Raw genomic sequence first — 14,622 nt, forward strand, 5'->3', positions numbered from 1 at the left:
CATGTATTAACAAGCTTTCTAACATGGAGTGGAGCTGGGAGAAAGTGGGTTTAGGAACAGAGTGCACATTTGCTCTTGAAGTAGAGGCTGCTGGGCAGATGGTGGGGCATGCTGCCCTGGAGTTCAAGCAAGAGACCTGTGCATGTGGACAGGGCATCCTGGCTCCCACTTACAGGGAGGCTGCCTGTGGCCCTGGTGGAGGCCTGGCTTGCATGTTTTAGGACTTATGGTGGTGTCCCCTGTGGTCATATCAAACAGGGTTTGTGGATCAGGATCCTGTGGGCCTGATGCTGGCTACCAGTGACTGCTGTCTGTGATCCTGTCACAGGGCTTGTCCTTTGTGTGCCTCAGGGCAGTGGCACTGCTCCCAGCTGAACGCTAAAACATTTGTCAGATGCCAAGTATCCGGTTATGCCACCCGAGCCCTGTCTTGCTCTTCCATGGAACAGTCAGGAACAGGCTCTTGGGAGGTGAGGTGGTAGGAGATCAAAGGAGCTGAGAAAGAAGGTACAAAAAGACCCTAAAGATGGAGTCTGCTGGGTACTGGGGATGGGGAGGGGCTAAGTCTTGCAAGTAACCAGGTGTAGGAAGCTCAGATGTCCCCTGTGGAAACCAGGCCTTGGCTCACACAGCTTTCATTTGGGTACCAAGGAGGGAGAGTGGGTACCATTGCATTTCAGTGTGTTGAAACTCCCAGGAAGTATAGTATTCCATCCAGACAGGCAAAGATCAGTGCCACCTTCAATTTGGAGTGACCTGGAACCTGAGTATGCTTTTGTGTCTTGGTTAAAGAATGAAAGCAAATTTCAGTTGTTGCCCCTTTTCAAAAACCCCATCAGATCTGCATGGATGTAGACATATATTTCAACATAGGTACATGAAATTCCAGGGGTCCAGGGGCCTGGGGAAAGTTTCTGTAGGAAAATATAAATATGTTTGAGGACAGAAACTGGGGTATAAACTTAGTGCTAGAGTAACTCCTAGTATGCACGAGGCCCTGGATGCAGTTCCCAGCATCACAACAAAAAAGAAGTTTAAATATGTTTAAACTGGCTGGGTGGGGCCCAGAATGAGGGTGGCACCCTGGAGGCCCATGCTATTAGAAACAAGTGAACTGTGGAGGGACATGAGGGCTTCATGTGGAGGAACTCTGCCGCCTGCTTTTCAGGTCCTTTACCTGAGTGGCCTACAGCTGGCCCACAGCAGGTAGCAGCACCTCTCTGGCTGGCTGTTTCCCAATAGGGTCCCCTATATCCAGGGCATTCTGCTTCTCAGCCCAGAGTTTTACGTGTTTCTTCATCCCAGTGTGTGATCCAGCTGTATCTTCTGCAGCCTGAACCTTCTGGCCTCCAGGACTGGCACTGGCAGACAGCTGGGGTGGAATAGCCCCCTTCCGAAACGCCCTCAGCTGCTGGAGAAGCTGGCTCTTCCCGGTACAGTCCCTGTGACACAGGAAAACCATCTGTGTTTTCCTAAACTCTGCCATCTGAAGGCCAGAACTCCCACACCGAAACAAGGAAGAATGGCATGTGCAGTTTCAGTTCCCATTCCAAAGCAGGGGCATATTCCAACAATGTCTAACAGCCGTTGCAATTTGCTTGGGAAGTACGTGAGATGACAATCCTGGTGGCTTTTTCCCTTTGTAATGGGCATTGTCCTAGCTAGTCGTATGTCAACTTGATGCAAGCTAAAGTTATCTAAAAGGAGGGGAACCTCAATTGAAAAAGTGCCCCCATAAAATCAGGCTGTAAGCATTTTCTTAGTGATTGATGCCGGAGGGCTCAGCCCATTGTGGGTGTTGTTATCCCTGGGTTGATGGTCCTGGGGTCTGTAAGACAGTGGGCTGAGGAAGCCATGAGGAGCGAGTCAGTAAGCAGCGCTCTTCCATGGCCTCTGCATCAGCTCCTGCTTTAGTGCCTGTCCTCACTGCCTTTTTTTTTTTTTTTTCCCCAAAACAGGGTTCTCTCTGTAGTCCAGGCTGGCTTGGAACTCACAGGATCCACCTGCCTCTGCCTCCCCAGTTCTTGGATTAAAGTGGTGTGCCACCAATGCTAAGCTTTGTCCTCACTGCTTTTGACGATCAACTATTATATGGAGCTGTGAGTGAAATAAACCCTTTCCTCCCCAAGTTTGTCATGGTGTTTCTTCAGAGCAATAGCAGCCCTAATTAGGACAAATATCAAGAGCTGGGGGAACACAGTGACTCCCCACCCAACAGGAGAGGCAACTGATTAAACCCAACAGATGGAAGTGTCCAGGAAGCATATGGGCTGGCACAGTGAGACAGGAGGACTGCTGTGAGTTTGAGGCCAACCTAGTTACAGAGTAAGATTCTGTCTTGGAAGAAAGGAAAAAAACAAAACAATAGACGAGATATGTTCTTATGATAAGCATTCTCACAGATGTATGGCTTATTTCCCATCTGCACAGAACATCAAATCCTGGGCCACCACATAGCTGCCACCAATTATGTGCCACAGCACTTCCTGTGTGCTGACTCTGGAGTCCTCTGAGGTGGAAATAACAGTTTTCTCCTATATTTGGATGAAGACATCAAGGCTAGAAGACATGAAGCAATATGCTGAAGGGCCAAGGGCCAGTCTGAGTGCAGCCCAAGTCATCTGGCTAGAGCTGAGCTGTAGCCTTCAGAGGAGGACCTAGGCCTGGTGCTAGCAAGGTAGCTAGCTCCTCAGAGTGGGGGAGAGGAACACACTGACCTTGACTCCCTTTCCTTCAATAAGCACAGCCTTGCCCAGGAGTGTTGTAAGAGGAAAGAGACTTCTATGAGCAGGTACAGAAAAAAAGGGGGGGGGGCTAAATTTTTAGTTGCAGCTCTCCTGGAATGCTGCGACATCACAGGCTGTGGCATTTCCCACCATTTTCCTAGGATATCCACATTCTACAGTGAAGCTCTGTGCATCGCTCTAAGCCTGCGCTCATTCATAGTGCTGCAGGTAGCTATGACCCATAATTCTCACTCACCACAGTCTGAGGCTTCTGGCATGTTTCTGATTGGATGCTGCTCTAACTTGTCAGCTCCTTTCACATTTGGCTAACAGCTGGCCCTACACTTTCTGTACTTCTGATGAGACCACCAGCAGGGGCAATATCAAATTAGGGAGCTGTTATCAAAGGCTGGACTATGCTACTATGGAGTAGCATTCATGATGCCTGGGTAGAACAGGCCTGTCCACACAGGCTTCCTTTATGACAGGTTATAAAACACAATGATACCCACTCCCACCACACCAGATGCTGGCTCATGTATATAGGGGATCCAGGACACAGGGAGGAAGCTTCCCAGGGCAGAGGAAGAGACTCTAGCGTTACCTTTGTTCCCTGGAAGATGCCACCTGAACTGAGCCTGCTGTCTCCACTTCCTCCTCCTCACTGTCAGAGGAGCTGTATTCAGAGCTAGGAGTAAAAAAAAAATAGACTCTCAGGATATTCCCAGACACCTTGCCAGGGCTGCCTCTCACCCAGGGACCTCCCTGGGAAGCCTAGAAGGGTGGAAGCTAGCCAAAGCTAAGGGGCCACTGTGCTTCCTGTCGTGTGCTGAAGGGAAGGTACAATGTGCTCAAGCCAGATGAGCTCTGCCTCCTGCCCCTCCTTCCCAGCTGCAGGCACAGTGCCCAGCTCTGCTTTGTACCTCTCCTGGGACTGTTGTTGTATCTCTGATGGCTCTGTCTGCCGCAGGTCAATGAAGATGGTGGGAGGCTCTGCCTTCAGCCTCCTACTCTCTGCCAGCTTCTGGATGGACTTGGTTTGAAAGCCAGGCTCTGCTGAAGCACTTCTGCAATGGGAGATTCTATGCGATTCCTGCCACCTGATGGGCTGGTCCAGTCAGCTGCTCATGGCAGCTACTCACAGTGTGCCTGCTGTGTGCTGGTGGCCACCTTCGGGACGGGCAGGCACTACCATACGAACTGGCAAGTTTGACATGCTACATATCAGCTAGGCTGGTAGGCAGGCCTGTCATCCCAAGTGTCTGGGAGGCTGAGGCAGGAGGAAGGCAAGTTCAAGGCCAGCCTAGGCAACTTAGCAAGAATTTATACATGAATTTGTTTCTTTTTTGAGACAGGGTTACTTTGTATATCCCTGGCTGTCCTGGAACTTTCTCTACAGACCAGGGTGGCCTCAAACTCACAGGAGATCCACCTGCCTCTGCCTCCAGAGTGCTGGGGTTAAAGGTGTGCACCACTGCTGCCCAGCTTACATATGTCTTTTTAAAAAGATCTTTTGTGTATGAGTGTTTTGCCTGCATGTATGTTTATGCACTATTTGCATGCCTGGTACTTGTGGAGGGTAGAGAGGGCATCAGATCTCCTGGAGCTAGAGCTGCAGATAGTGGGCACTGGGAATCAAACCTGTGTCCCCTAAAGAACATCAGTGCCCTTAACCACTGGACCATCTCTCTGGCCTCTGAGCAAGACTTTAAAGATAAAAACTAAAAAGAAAGAGGGGATGGCACACACCTTTAACCCCAGCACTTGGGAAGCAGAGGCAGGCCTGGTCTACAAAGAGAGTTCCAGGACAGCTGGGATTACACAGAGAAACCACATCTTGAAAAACAAACAAACAAACAAACAAACAAGAACCAGGAAAAAGGAAGACTTGAGATATGGCGCAATGGTGAGAGCGTGTGCCTAGCATATGTGAGGCTCTGGGTTCAGTCCTCATATCGTAAATGTAAATAAATCTGTTCCATTCAGTTGGGGACACTTAGCACAGGTGGCTTGTTTGTATAATCAAACTAATCATTTAACATAGATCCATAAAATTAAATAGTTCTCATCCCATTAGCTACATGTCCAGTGCTGAGGAGTCATGTGGAGCTGCTGGAAAGCACAGGCCTAGCCATATCTGTTCCTTGCGCTAACTAGGCAGAACCCACAACCCAGAAGAAAAGGTCCCAGGCCCCTGAAAACAGCAGAAGAAACAGTGTGGCAGGACAGTCGGGCCTTCAGGGACCCCATCTCCAGCTCTGTCAGCCCCAGCTTCACTCTATCCCTGCTTGCTTTCCTCTATATCCAGCTCTTCCACCTTCCAAACCCATCCTGTTTCACTGGTCATGTGGATAATAAGAGAAAGTATCTATAGCATTAGGAAATTAGACAGGCTTTGGGGCTCAATACACAGCTCTGCCATTGATGGCCTGGGAGGGCATAGTAACCTGAACCTCAGTTTCCCCATCAGGAAAAACAGATAATGCAGCAATTACCTAGTTAGATTCCGTTTCTTAGTCAAAGATAAAGTACATGTTAAGTGCCCCACCAACAGGCCCAATTAGCACTGCCTAAAGGCAGACTGGTTCTAAGGAAATGGCTGTGGCGTGGCTGTGGCTGTTGGGAAGTCTCACCTGCTTCTGGCTTTCTGCTCTTCTGTGTCTTGGAGCTTCTCAGCAGACAACTTCCAGGTAGGGTTTCGGCCTCTGGACTGACTGGCACACAGGAGGGCCAGCTGCTCCAAGAGTGTGTCCTGGGAAAGTGCAGTGGTGTGCCCTAGGGGTTGCCAGGAGAGGGGCTGCTGAGCTTCAGGCTCCCGTGTGTCCCATCCCAGCTCTGATACTTCCAGCTCCCATGGCAAAGTCAGGGGTAGTCATGTCTTCAACAGGGGCTGCTACACTTGAGCCTGGTCACATAGGGTCACAGGTGACCACAGTGAACAGATGTCTGTACCTTTCAAAAAGTAGCAAACAGGCTTATCATACAGATTCTGTGTGTCTGGGAGGGGAGGTACTTGCGATTGAACCCAGGGCCTGTGCATACTACCAAATACTGTCACTGGAGTACAACCCCAGCTTCTTTTATGATTTTTGAGACAGGGTTTCTCTGTGCAGCCTTAGCTGTCCTAGAACTCGCTCTGTAGACCAAGCTGGCCTTGAACTCACAGAGATCAGCCTGTATCTGTCTCCTGTGTGCTGGGGTTACAGGTGTGCACCACTGATGCCCTGCAAACACTACATCATTCTATGAATACTGTTTTGTTTATTATCATGTTGTTCTGCCTGTATGTGGGCCAGCAGCCCAGAAGATAGCACCAGACTCTCCATACATGGTTGTAGCCACCCATGTGGTTGCTGGGAATTGAACTCAGGACCTTTGGAAGAATGGACAGTGCTCTTATCAGCTGAGCTATCTCTCCAGCTCTGGGTTATACATCTTAACAAAATAAAACTAAAAAAAAAAAAAAAAAAGTAATAGCTTGATCAAAGATCCATGAGTATTTAAGAGATTCGGCCCTGCCGTACCACCATCCACAAAGGGTGTTCATTATACATGCCTGCCACCCTTGCAGAGGACCTGCTTTGCCACACCCTGAAGCTCTGCTGAAGCAGGTGTGCTGTCACATGCTCGTTAGTAGCAGCACTTTGATGTCTGAAGCAGAATTGCCAAGAGCACCAGGGCAGCCTGGGTTACAGTGTGAGACCCTGTCTCAAAAACAAAAGCCATGGTGGTAGTGCACACCTTTAGTATCAGCACTTGGGAGACAGAGGCAGGCAGATCTTTGAGTTCAATGCATCACGTTCCAGGTCAGCCAGGGATAAACAGTGAGAACCTGTCTCAAACACAAAACAGAGCTACGGCTGGAGGGATGGTTCAGTGATTAATAGTACTTGCTGCTCTTACAGAGTACTTGGGTTCAGTTCCCAGCACCCACATAGCAGCTCACAACTGTTTCTAACTCCAGTTCCAGGGGATCTTCTGCCCTCTTCTGGTGCATACGCAGATATGCATATGTTGCATATACATACCTGGATATAAGAAAAAAAACTTAATAAAAATGTCTTGCTTCAAACAGCCAAGAGGCTCAATTTAGTGGAGTCTTTGTTCTGGATTAGACACTGATTCCTAGCCCCTGTCATTGCTCACCAGCTCAGATGTGCTCCCATCTGTTCCTGGAGGCCTGTGTGGGTGGGAGAACATGGGGAATGTTTGTCTTTTACAGAGCTGCTCAGAGCAAGGCCATGAGCACAGGTAGAATATGACATCCTCTACTGTCACTTTCAAATAGGATGAGGGATGCAGGAGTGTGAAAGTTGCCTGAAGGGGAGAAAGAGGCAGGTTCTGCTTTACCCTAGAAAAGGAAGGAGAAAAGGAAGGAAGCTGCAGGAAGAGAAAGAATATAACCTAGGGCAGGTCAAATTTGAAGGCTTCAACACACTTGGCAGAGCAGGCAGCCTCATGTATAATGAATGTGTGCTGACGGCGGTAACTAACGGGCTGACAGGCCCTGCCCATCCTAGAGCCCTGCCACCGAGAGGCTTGGAAGGAGGTGCTTGTGGAGATTAGCGTGGGCTTTAGGGTGAGAGGTCAGACCTTGATCTTGCCAGCGGTCGGCTAGCCACCATGCAGTTCTAGGTTCACTGTCTCCCTGGCTGTCTTGCCGCCCTGGCAGGCTCTGAAGGATGTAATCCAAATCCCAGCCTTCAAGATACTGAAATGACAAAACTGGTGATTACACGGCTGCAGAAGGTCCTTCAAAAGGAGACCCCACTTAGACTGCAGCTGCAGCCAGTGGAGGGTATTATGAGCCATCTACTGTAGTGATTCAGGCCAACAGGAAATAGTTTAGCTTGGGACCCCCCCACACTTGGTTTTGGGTTACCCACATTCCCACTGTCACAATGCATTCGGCAGTGTAGTCCCTTCATCTGCATGTACTACACAAACCCCTTTAAACACTACAGCTAGCAACCTCAGAACTCCCTTGACACATGACCTGCATCAAGCTACATGTACGCCCATCTCTCTGGACTACGGTATAAATATTCTCCCCCAACTCCGTACAATCAAATTTAGACAAGTTTCTATTCAGGTGTGTTCCCAGTCTACCCAGTTATGAAGGTGAGCGGTTCTCTTGCCTGAACTTGTTTTGGGTGTAAAGGCAGTAAGGAAAAACTGTGTCTCTAGTAATCTTTAGGGAGAGTCTTTACTGTAATCTTGTGCCTGTGCATAACCGGGCATTCAGGTGATTAAAATCCAATGCATTATGGGAAGGAAACATTTGCAACAGAAAAAAATGAATATATGACCTAATCAATCAAAATACAGAACCACCCAAATTATGCCCTTAGTGGCTAGTCCCTCCTTTAGACCCCATAAAATGAAACCCTGTCAATCTTGACAGAATGTCTCTTTATTCTGTTGTCATCTAGCTCCAATAAAGTTATCTTGCTTCAAAAGATAATTTGATAGCTTTGCACATCTGTGTGATCTCTGTGAGCCCTTGTTTTCAGTTCTTTGGATAACAGGCCAAGAACCTGAAAGCACCCAGCCCAAACTCCAACCACCATAACAACAAAGTGATGCTTGGAGTTTGGGTACATCTAGCAAATGAATGTACTGTCTGTTGTGATTGATGACACACTGATGATGACCCCTGACACCTCCTTTCTTAAGCTTTTGTTTTGTTTTGGTCAATACATTTGGGCATAATTATAGCTAACCTGGAGGAACCCCCCCTTTTTTTTTTCAGACAAGATCTCATTATAGCCCAGACTGGCCTTCAACTCTACATAGCCAAGGATGACCTTGAATGTATGATCCTCCTACCTTCACCTCCTAATCTCTTGAATTACAGGCGTACACCACCACACCCATTCAATGCATGCAAAGTAAGTACTCTGGCACGGAGGCACATCCTGGCCTTCTCCACTATGTAATTTTGTTTGTTTGTATTTTTTGAGACAGGGTTTCTTTGTGTAATAGCCTTGGTTATCCTGAAATTTGCTCTGTAGACCAGGCTGGCCTCAAACTCAGAGATCCACCTGCCTTTGTCTCCTGAGTGCTGGGATCAAAGGCATGTATGACTACACCCACATCACCATGTAAAATTTAGACTGTCTGGATTTGTACAATTTAGGATATTTAAAAAGTTTTACAACTTTAAGAACCTGGTGGTTCAAGCAGGTGCTGAAGCTGGAGAGCTTGGCCCAGATGAGTTTGCAAGCATGAGTATGATGAAGGAAGGCCCCTACAGTGAACACTTACGTGAAACCTTTCAAATTCAAACCTGCAGCTTCAGGAAGTGAGGAAGAATTAAAGTTGGGGGGTTAACAGAATGAAACTGGTGGCTTACGTGAACAGCAATGAAGAACTCTGTCTGTGTGCTTACGTTCTGTAAAATGTTAAAGCTTCTCACTCATATGTTTAGCGTGGCCTTTCCATGCCCGGCTAGAGCATCTTCCACTGTCTCCCTGCACAGCTAACCAGAGTACTCTCCTCAGCCTTTGGAAACTGGGCTAGTATGGTGGTTTTCGCTCCTGTCCAGTGGGCGGGGTAACCTCATTGGTCACAGATGTGCTCTCTAAAGACTGCCCAAACGCCATAGTGGGAAAGAGCTCCACCATGGAGGGACACAGAGCTACTGCTGCAGTTTTCAGATCTGCCTTCCCAGTAGTCCTCACACTCCTTTCTCTTCTGCAGTTGCTCACAGGATTGCCTCTCCTAATCCCAGCTTGACTCCCTGCCGGTTCTCACTGATGTATTAGTGTGACTGGACAGCCGCTCCTAGTGAATGACGTCTGTCCACCAAAGACCTCACTTCTGCAGCACTGCTTGTCTTAGCATGACTGATAATCAGCATGCACGCCTGAGGTCATTTCTGCATTCTCTCTAATGAGGCTGGAGTTGGTGTCTCTTCCTATTGTCAGCAGTTCTGCTTGAGGGTGAGCTCTATGCCAGGCTCCCTAAACACTGTGACAGGAGCAGCTTCTTGCTGGCTGCTGGACCTGGGATCTGGGGCTTAGGTCCTAGAGGAGTTCGTTCCAACTTCAACAGTGTGGCAAGAATGTGGCCAAGCTGCAGGGGACTGGCCTGAGGGAAGGCTGGGCCTTGGAGATACCTACCTGGAGTGAGAGTACTGGCCTTCCTTCCTGAGACTGCTCTGAGGTCGCTTCCGGCCACGGTCCTGACTTTGCAGCCTGGCGTTGGTCACCAGAGGCTGGGCTCAGGGCAGCCTGGGTCACTTTCTGAAGGATATCTCTCTCTATCATCTTCCTCCTCTCCTTGCGGAGGGCTCTGCGCTTTGCAGAGTTTCTAAAATCCGTATTTGAGCGCTCTGTCTTCAGCTCTCCTTCCAAAGGAAAGGTGGCTTCTTTTCCCTGGGATGGCCATGGAGGACTCTGGGACCCTTTCGGGTTAGGCAGACTTCTAAGGTTGCCTTCCAGCCACGGGAGTACCTCCTCAGCATCCACAACAATAGGGCTGCTCTTGACACAGCTCTGGCAAGACCAGCCAGAGACTCTTCTTTCCAGAGCAGCCAAGTCCTTCTGTCTTACCTTCTGTTCACTTCTGGGTTCTATGGCTAGTCTCTCAGGAACCAGAAGTGGCTAGAGAAAAAAAGGCACCCACTGTGAGCATCTGCAAAGATATACTTTAGGGAAAAAGAGTGAGTGTATATGCATGACTAAGTGGAGGTCAGAGGGGAACTTTGAGAGTCAGTTCTCTCCTACTCTGTGGGTCCCAAGTATGGAACTCAGGCTCTCAGACTGAGCAGCAAGCACCTTTCCCACCAAGCCATCTCACTGGCCCTGTTTTGAAACACCCCCCCCTTTTTTTTTTTTTTCATTACATGGTCTTACTATATAGCTCTGGCTATCCTGAAACTAGCTCTGTAGACCAGGCTGGCCCTGAACTCGGACATCTGCCTTCCTCTGTCTCCAGAGTGCTGGGATGAAAGGATGAACTACCACTGCCAGGTCTCATTTTTCCCCTTTTGAGTTCAATAATTTGTCAGTCATATAGCCATTGCCACTATTTCTACTGCTGCCACTGTTCCACTCCCCACCGGCCCTCTCCCAGAGGAGCTGGTAGTCTTTACAGAAAAGAAAACATCTCATAAAAATCACGTTGTTGGGTGATGGTAGTGCACACCTTTAATCCTAGCATTGGGAAGGCAGAGGCAGGCAGATCTCTGTGAGTTTGAGGCCAGCCTGGTCTACAAATTGAGTCCAGGACAGCCAGGGCTACACAGAGAAACCCTGCCTCAAATAACAAAAAACAAAAGGTCACTTGAACTGACCAGAGTCCTCACTGCCGTTCAGATTCTCCTGGTGGGGTGCAAGGGATGTTATTTTACACTTGTTTCTCTGAGGCTGGGCTTCAGGCAATGGATGTAGTGGGGATGGGTCAGATGATCCTCTGCAGCCCTTGCACACCCAGTCTGCCTCAATGATGCTAGGAAGAACTAGCATCATTGTTAGTTGAGGGGGTTTACCCAGAGCCGACCTGGTCTTAAAAATGGGGTTTGGCCTCTACAGTGTTTTCATTGGAGAGTATGTTTAGCCACAGCTACATCAAGAGTTAACAGGCTTGGCAGGCTAGGGTTGCCAAGGATTAAAGCCTCAGATGTGATCTATTCAGGCAGCAGTTTATTCTCATCATCAAGCCACTGATGTTTTGGAGTTTTGGTTTTATTTGTTTTTCTGAGGCAGGGTTTCTCAGTGTAGCCATGGCTGTCCTGAAACTCCCTCTATAAATTAGGCTGGCTTTAACTCAAGAGATTTGCCTTCCTCTGCCTCCTGACTACTGGGATTAAGGGCATGCAACACCACCTGCCAATATTATTTGTAATTATATATATATATACATGATATATGTGTGTGTGTGTGTATTTATGTGCACCATGTGTGTGCTGGAGCCCACAGAGTCCAAAAGAAGGACATCTGATTTGCTGGAATTGGAGTTACAGGTGGGAGGGAGAGACAAGACCAGCATTTTTAACCATTTAGACCTACGCTGCTGGTGGAATCCTTGGACGACTTGGGACCCCTCCTCCCCTTAGTAGGTCCTCAAAGCCTGTGTCCCACAGACCTCAGGTGAAGAACTCCCTACAGCAAACCAGATTCCAGACTCATCAACACCAATAGGGTCTTCAGCCAGCTCCTCAGCCAGGTCTGGAATCAGGAGGGGCTGGTTTCGCTGAAAGATGAAGGGCTCTTCTTCTTCACCGTCAGACTGCAGACAGACCACATAGGACACTTTAGAGGAGAAGGCAGTCATGCTTTGCCCACCCTGCCCAGGAGCATCTGGGAAGACAAGTTCTTTAAAAGGTTCCTTTTTCACAGGCCACGAGCAAGCCCTGTACCCAGCAGACACTGCATTAATGCTGGTGCTGAATAATGGTCGCGGAGGGGCAGCTGAGAGTGGAAACTAGCTCACTTTTATACTGACTTGTCACTTAGCACAGGAGCTTTGGTCAACTGACTCCAGTGTAGAGGTTAGCCTGACACCTTCCAGGGACTTCAGAAGGCAATGACAGCACTAGGGTACTGCGGCACTGGCACTGTCTGCCTCTTTTGCCTCATCATGTACTTGATGATGCTTGAGTTTCAGCTCCATCATTTTCATCTTTGCAAATGGCCAGGTAGGGCAAAAACCACGTCTCTTGCTTCTAAAACCTTTGTTCCTCACTCTAAATGTCCTATGCCAACCTGTGTGCTGAGCCTCTGACCAGTGGATCACTTGTGTAAATGGCTACTGGTACTGTCAGTGACCCCAAAATCACTTCAAGTGGCCAAATCCCTCCAGGACTGCACTGTGTGGCCCTGGCAAGGTATTTACTCTCAGAGGTTGGTGCTGTTTCTAACCTGACCCAATACAGTTGAGAGCAGCATAAAAGCAGGGCGGGAAGACCGGGGCTTTGGCATTGAGCCCACCTAGGGGTCAGGACCACTGCAGGGGTAGCTTTGAGAATACAGAACACCAACATCCATACTCAAGAGTTCTGGCAAACACAGAAAGAAGCCTGACGGAATTGAATACCCCAAATTCCAGGGACTGATGAGTGAAAACAAACCCCATAGATCAAAGTAGGTTGGACCGTTAACATCCAGAACGCTCTTGCTCACCGAGGAGGAGTCTGAATCCAGGGATGGCAGCTGGTCTTTGGCAGCCTTAAGGATGGCATCCCAGGGAGAAACTGGTAAGGACACCATAGCTTTTTCTTTGGAAGTCATGGGGCCAGGACTCAAAGGATGCTCTCTTTGAATGCCATCATCTGAGGAGCCCTGTGGAGCACACAGGGTGAGGTGGCAATGTCCAGGTGTCCGAGGACAAATGAGCACTGGTAGCTCTTCCAAAGCCTTGATCAGCTGAAGATGAAAATACAGCGGCAGAATTCCATTTTCCACCCATTTCCTTCTGGTTCTTCAAGCTTATGTTACTTGGTAGCAGGACTGTATGTGTGGGCGTGTACAATAATGAGTGCACAAGAGCATGGTGTCTGCTTATATATGTATGTGACGTGCTTAATAACAAATGCATATGAACACAGAGGTGCATATACTGATACAAATGATATATGTGTAGATATACAATACATAGGACACGAAGATATTATATATATATATATATATTATATATATCTTATATAACACAAACACTACTGTCTCCATTTCATATGCTTAGAGAGGTTGGTAAATGGCAAAAAAGAAGTTGAATCAAAGTTAAGGGAAGAGCTGGGTGTGCTGGTGCTGCCTTTAGTCCCAGCACTGGGGAGGCAGAGGCCAGCAGATCTCTGTGGGTTCCAGGCCAGTCTGGTCTACAAAGAGAGTCCAGGGCAGAGGAACCTTGAACCCTGTCTCGAAAAACCAAAAAGTTAAGGGCTGGCATGAACCATCTGATAGAGCATTTATCTAGCATATATATGAGCATGAGTCCAATCCCCAGCACTGAAAAAAGGGATGAGATGGTCCAGAAGTTACAAGTGTCCTTTACTGCTCTTGTAGAGGGCCAGGTTTCTTGGGGAGAGCCTGTCTCTGGTGTCCATTGGTACCGGTACTAGAGTACACATGCCCCCTTCACACACATACATATAACTAAAAATAAAATAAATCCTTAAAAGTTGGAGGTTTATGATCACGATCCATTATTCAGGTGGTTTTGTAAGTCATCATTGAGTTTCTACAATCCAGTCGTTGGCTCAGCCCCACCTTTCGAATCTCACCCTAAACAAAAGATGCTCAGCCCTCAGGGGACAAAGGGACTTTAGGACTGTGGGGTGACGACCTAGCAGACCAGGCAGATCAGCTAACGGTACCAGGGCAGCAGCAGGGAGTGCGGGGCTGCAGGCCTCCCAGTGTGGTCAGCAAGGACGTGTGCTCGGCGGTCCTGACTTGGGAGCCGCAGGTGGGGACGCTTTTGGTATACGCACCAGAGGATGGTTAATAACAGGAGCTTTGGCGGTAGGGCACAGAATGACGGAGGTGAAGGGGACACTCAAGACTCAGCATCCTTAGGTGCGCAAGGCGGTAGGGTGGAGGAAAGGCTTGGCCCGTCTAGGAAAGGGGACGTGCTAGCTCAGAGGAGCTCTGTTTCTCCGGTTAGCCCCGCCTCGCTCCGCCCCGCGCCAGGCGTCGTTGTCAAGGAAACTGGAAAGCAGCGGACAAGCCCGCTAAGGCAGAGGGACGGTCGCACTCCCTGGCACCCGCAGCCGGGGTCAACCCCTCGTCACCTAGCTTTCCGCGGCCTCCTACTCGCCTCCGGCCGCTCCGCTCGTCCACTTGCCCAGCCCCCGGGCTAAGCAAGGCCACTCGCCGCGGCCTGGCTACCCGTCCTGGTTGAGCCAGCCTCGCCTCTTCCTCTCTGGGCACCGCCCACCTCTGTGCCTCAGGATTGG

General features: G+C 48.9%; 1 protein-coding gene across 5 annotated transcripts; it reads right to left on the minus strand.

The window, feature by feature from the left end:
- Nucleotides 1–845: 845 nt before the first annotated feature.
- On the minus strand, nt 846–14,568 carry Dnaaf8 (dynein axonemal assembly factor 8). 5 transcript variants are annotated; one of them, XM_055604803.1, is made up of 9 exons: nt 14,158–14,568; nt 12,854–13,096; nt 11,817–11,960; nt 9,851–10,333; nt 7,320–7,437; nt 5,360–5,501; nt 3,650–3,793; nt 3,331–3,414; nt 846–1,442 (listed from the first exon to the last, which is right to left on the minus strand). In XM_055604803.1, the coding sequence occupies exons 2-9, from the start codon at nt 12,959–12,961 to the stop codon at nt 1,187–1,189; spliced, it is 1,479 nt and encodes a 492-aa protein (XP_055460778.1). In that variant the 5' UTR covers nt 12,962–13,096; nt 14,158–14,568; the 3' UTR covers nt 846–1,186. The 5 variants fall into 5 exon arrangements, with proteins under 5 accessions (XP_055460778.1, XP_055460779.1, XP_055460780.1 ...); XM_055604804.1 differs by having other exon boundaries at nt 14,458–14,562; XM_055604805.1 differs by having other exon boundaries at nt 12,854–13,012; nt 14,158–14,562.
- Nucleotides 14,569–14,622: the final 54 nt, after the last annotated feature.

The sequence above is a fragment of the Psammomys obesus genome, unplaced genomic scaffold, assembly GCF_907164565.1.
Source record: "Psammomys obesus unplaced genomic scaffold, mPsaObe1.curated_primary_1811, whole genome shotgun sequence".
NCBI classification, from domain to species: Eukaryota; Metazoa; Chordata; class Mammalia; order Rodentia; family Muridae; genus Psammomys; species Psammomys obesus.

Bases quoted from the DNA above. Each gene is read 5' to 3' on its own strand.
- Dnaaf8 (XM_055604803.1), bottom strand. From the start codon at position 12,961: ATGACTTCCAAAGAAAAAGCTATGGTGTCCTTACCAGTTTCTCCCTGG. The intron at 5,502-7,319 runs GTCTGACCTCTC...GGCAACCCCTAG, and splicing joins CGACCGCTGGCAAGATCAAG to GGCACACCACTGCACTTTCC. The intron at 3,415-3,649 runs GTACAAAGCAGA...TTTTACTCCTAG, and splicing joins CAACAACAGTCCCAGGAGAG to CTCTGAATACAGCTCCTCTG.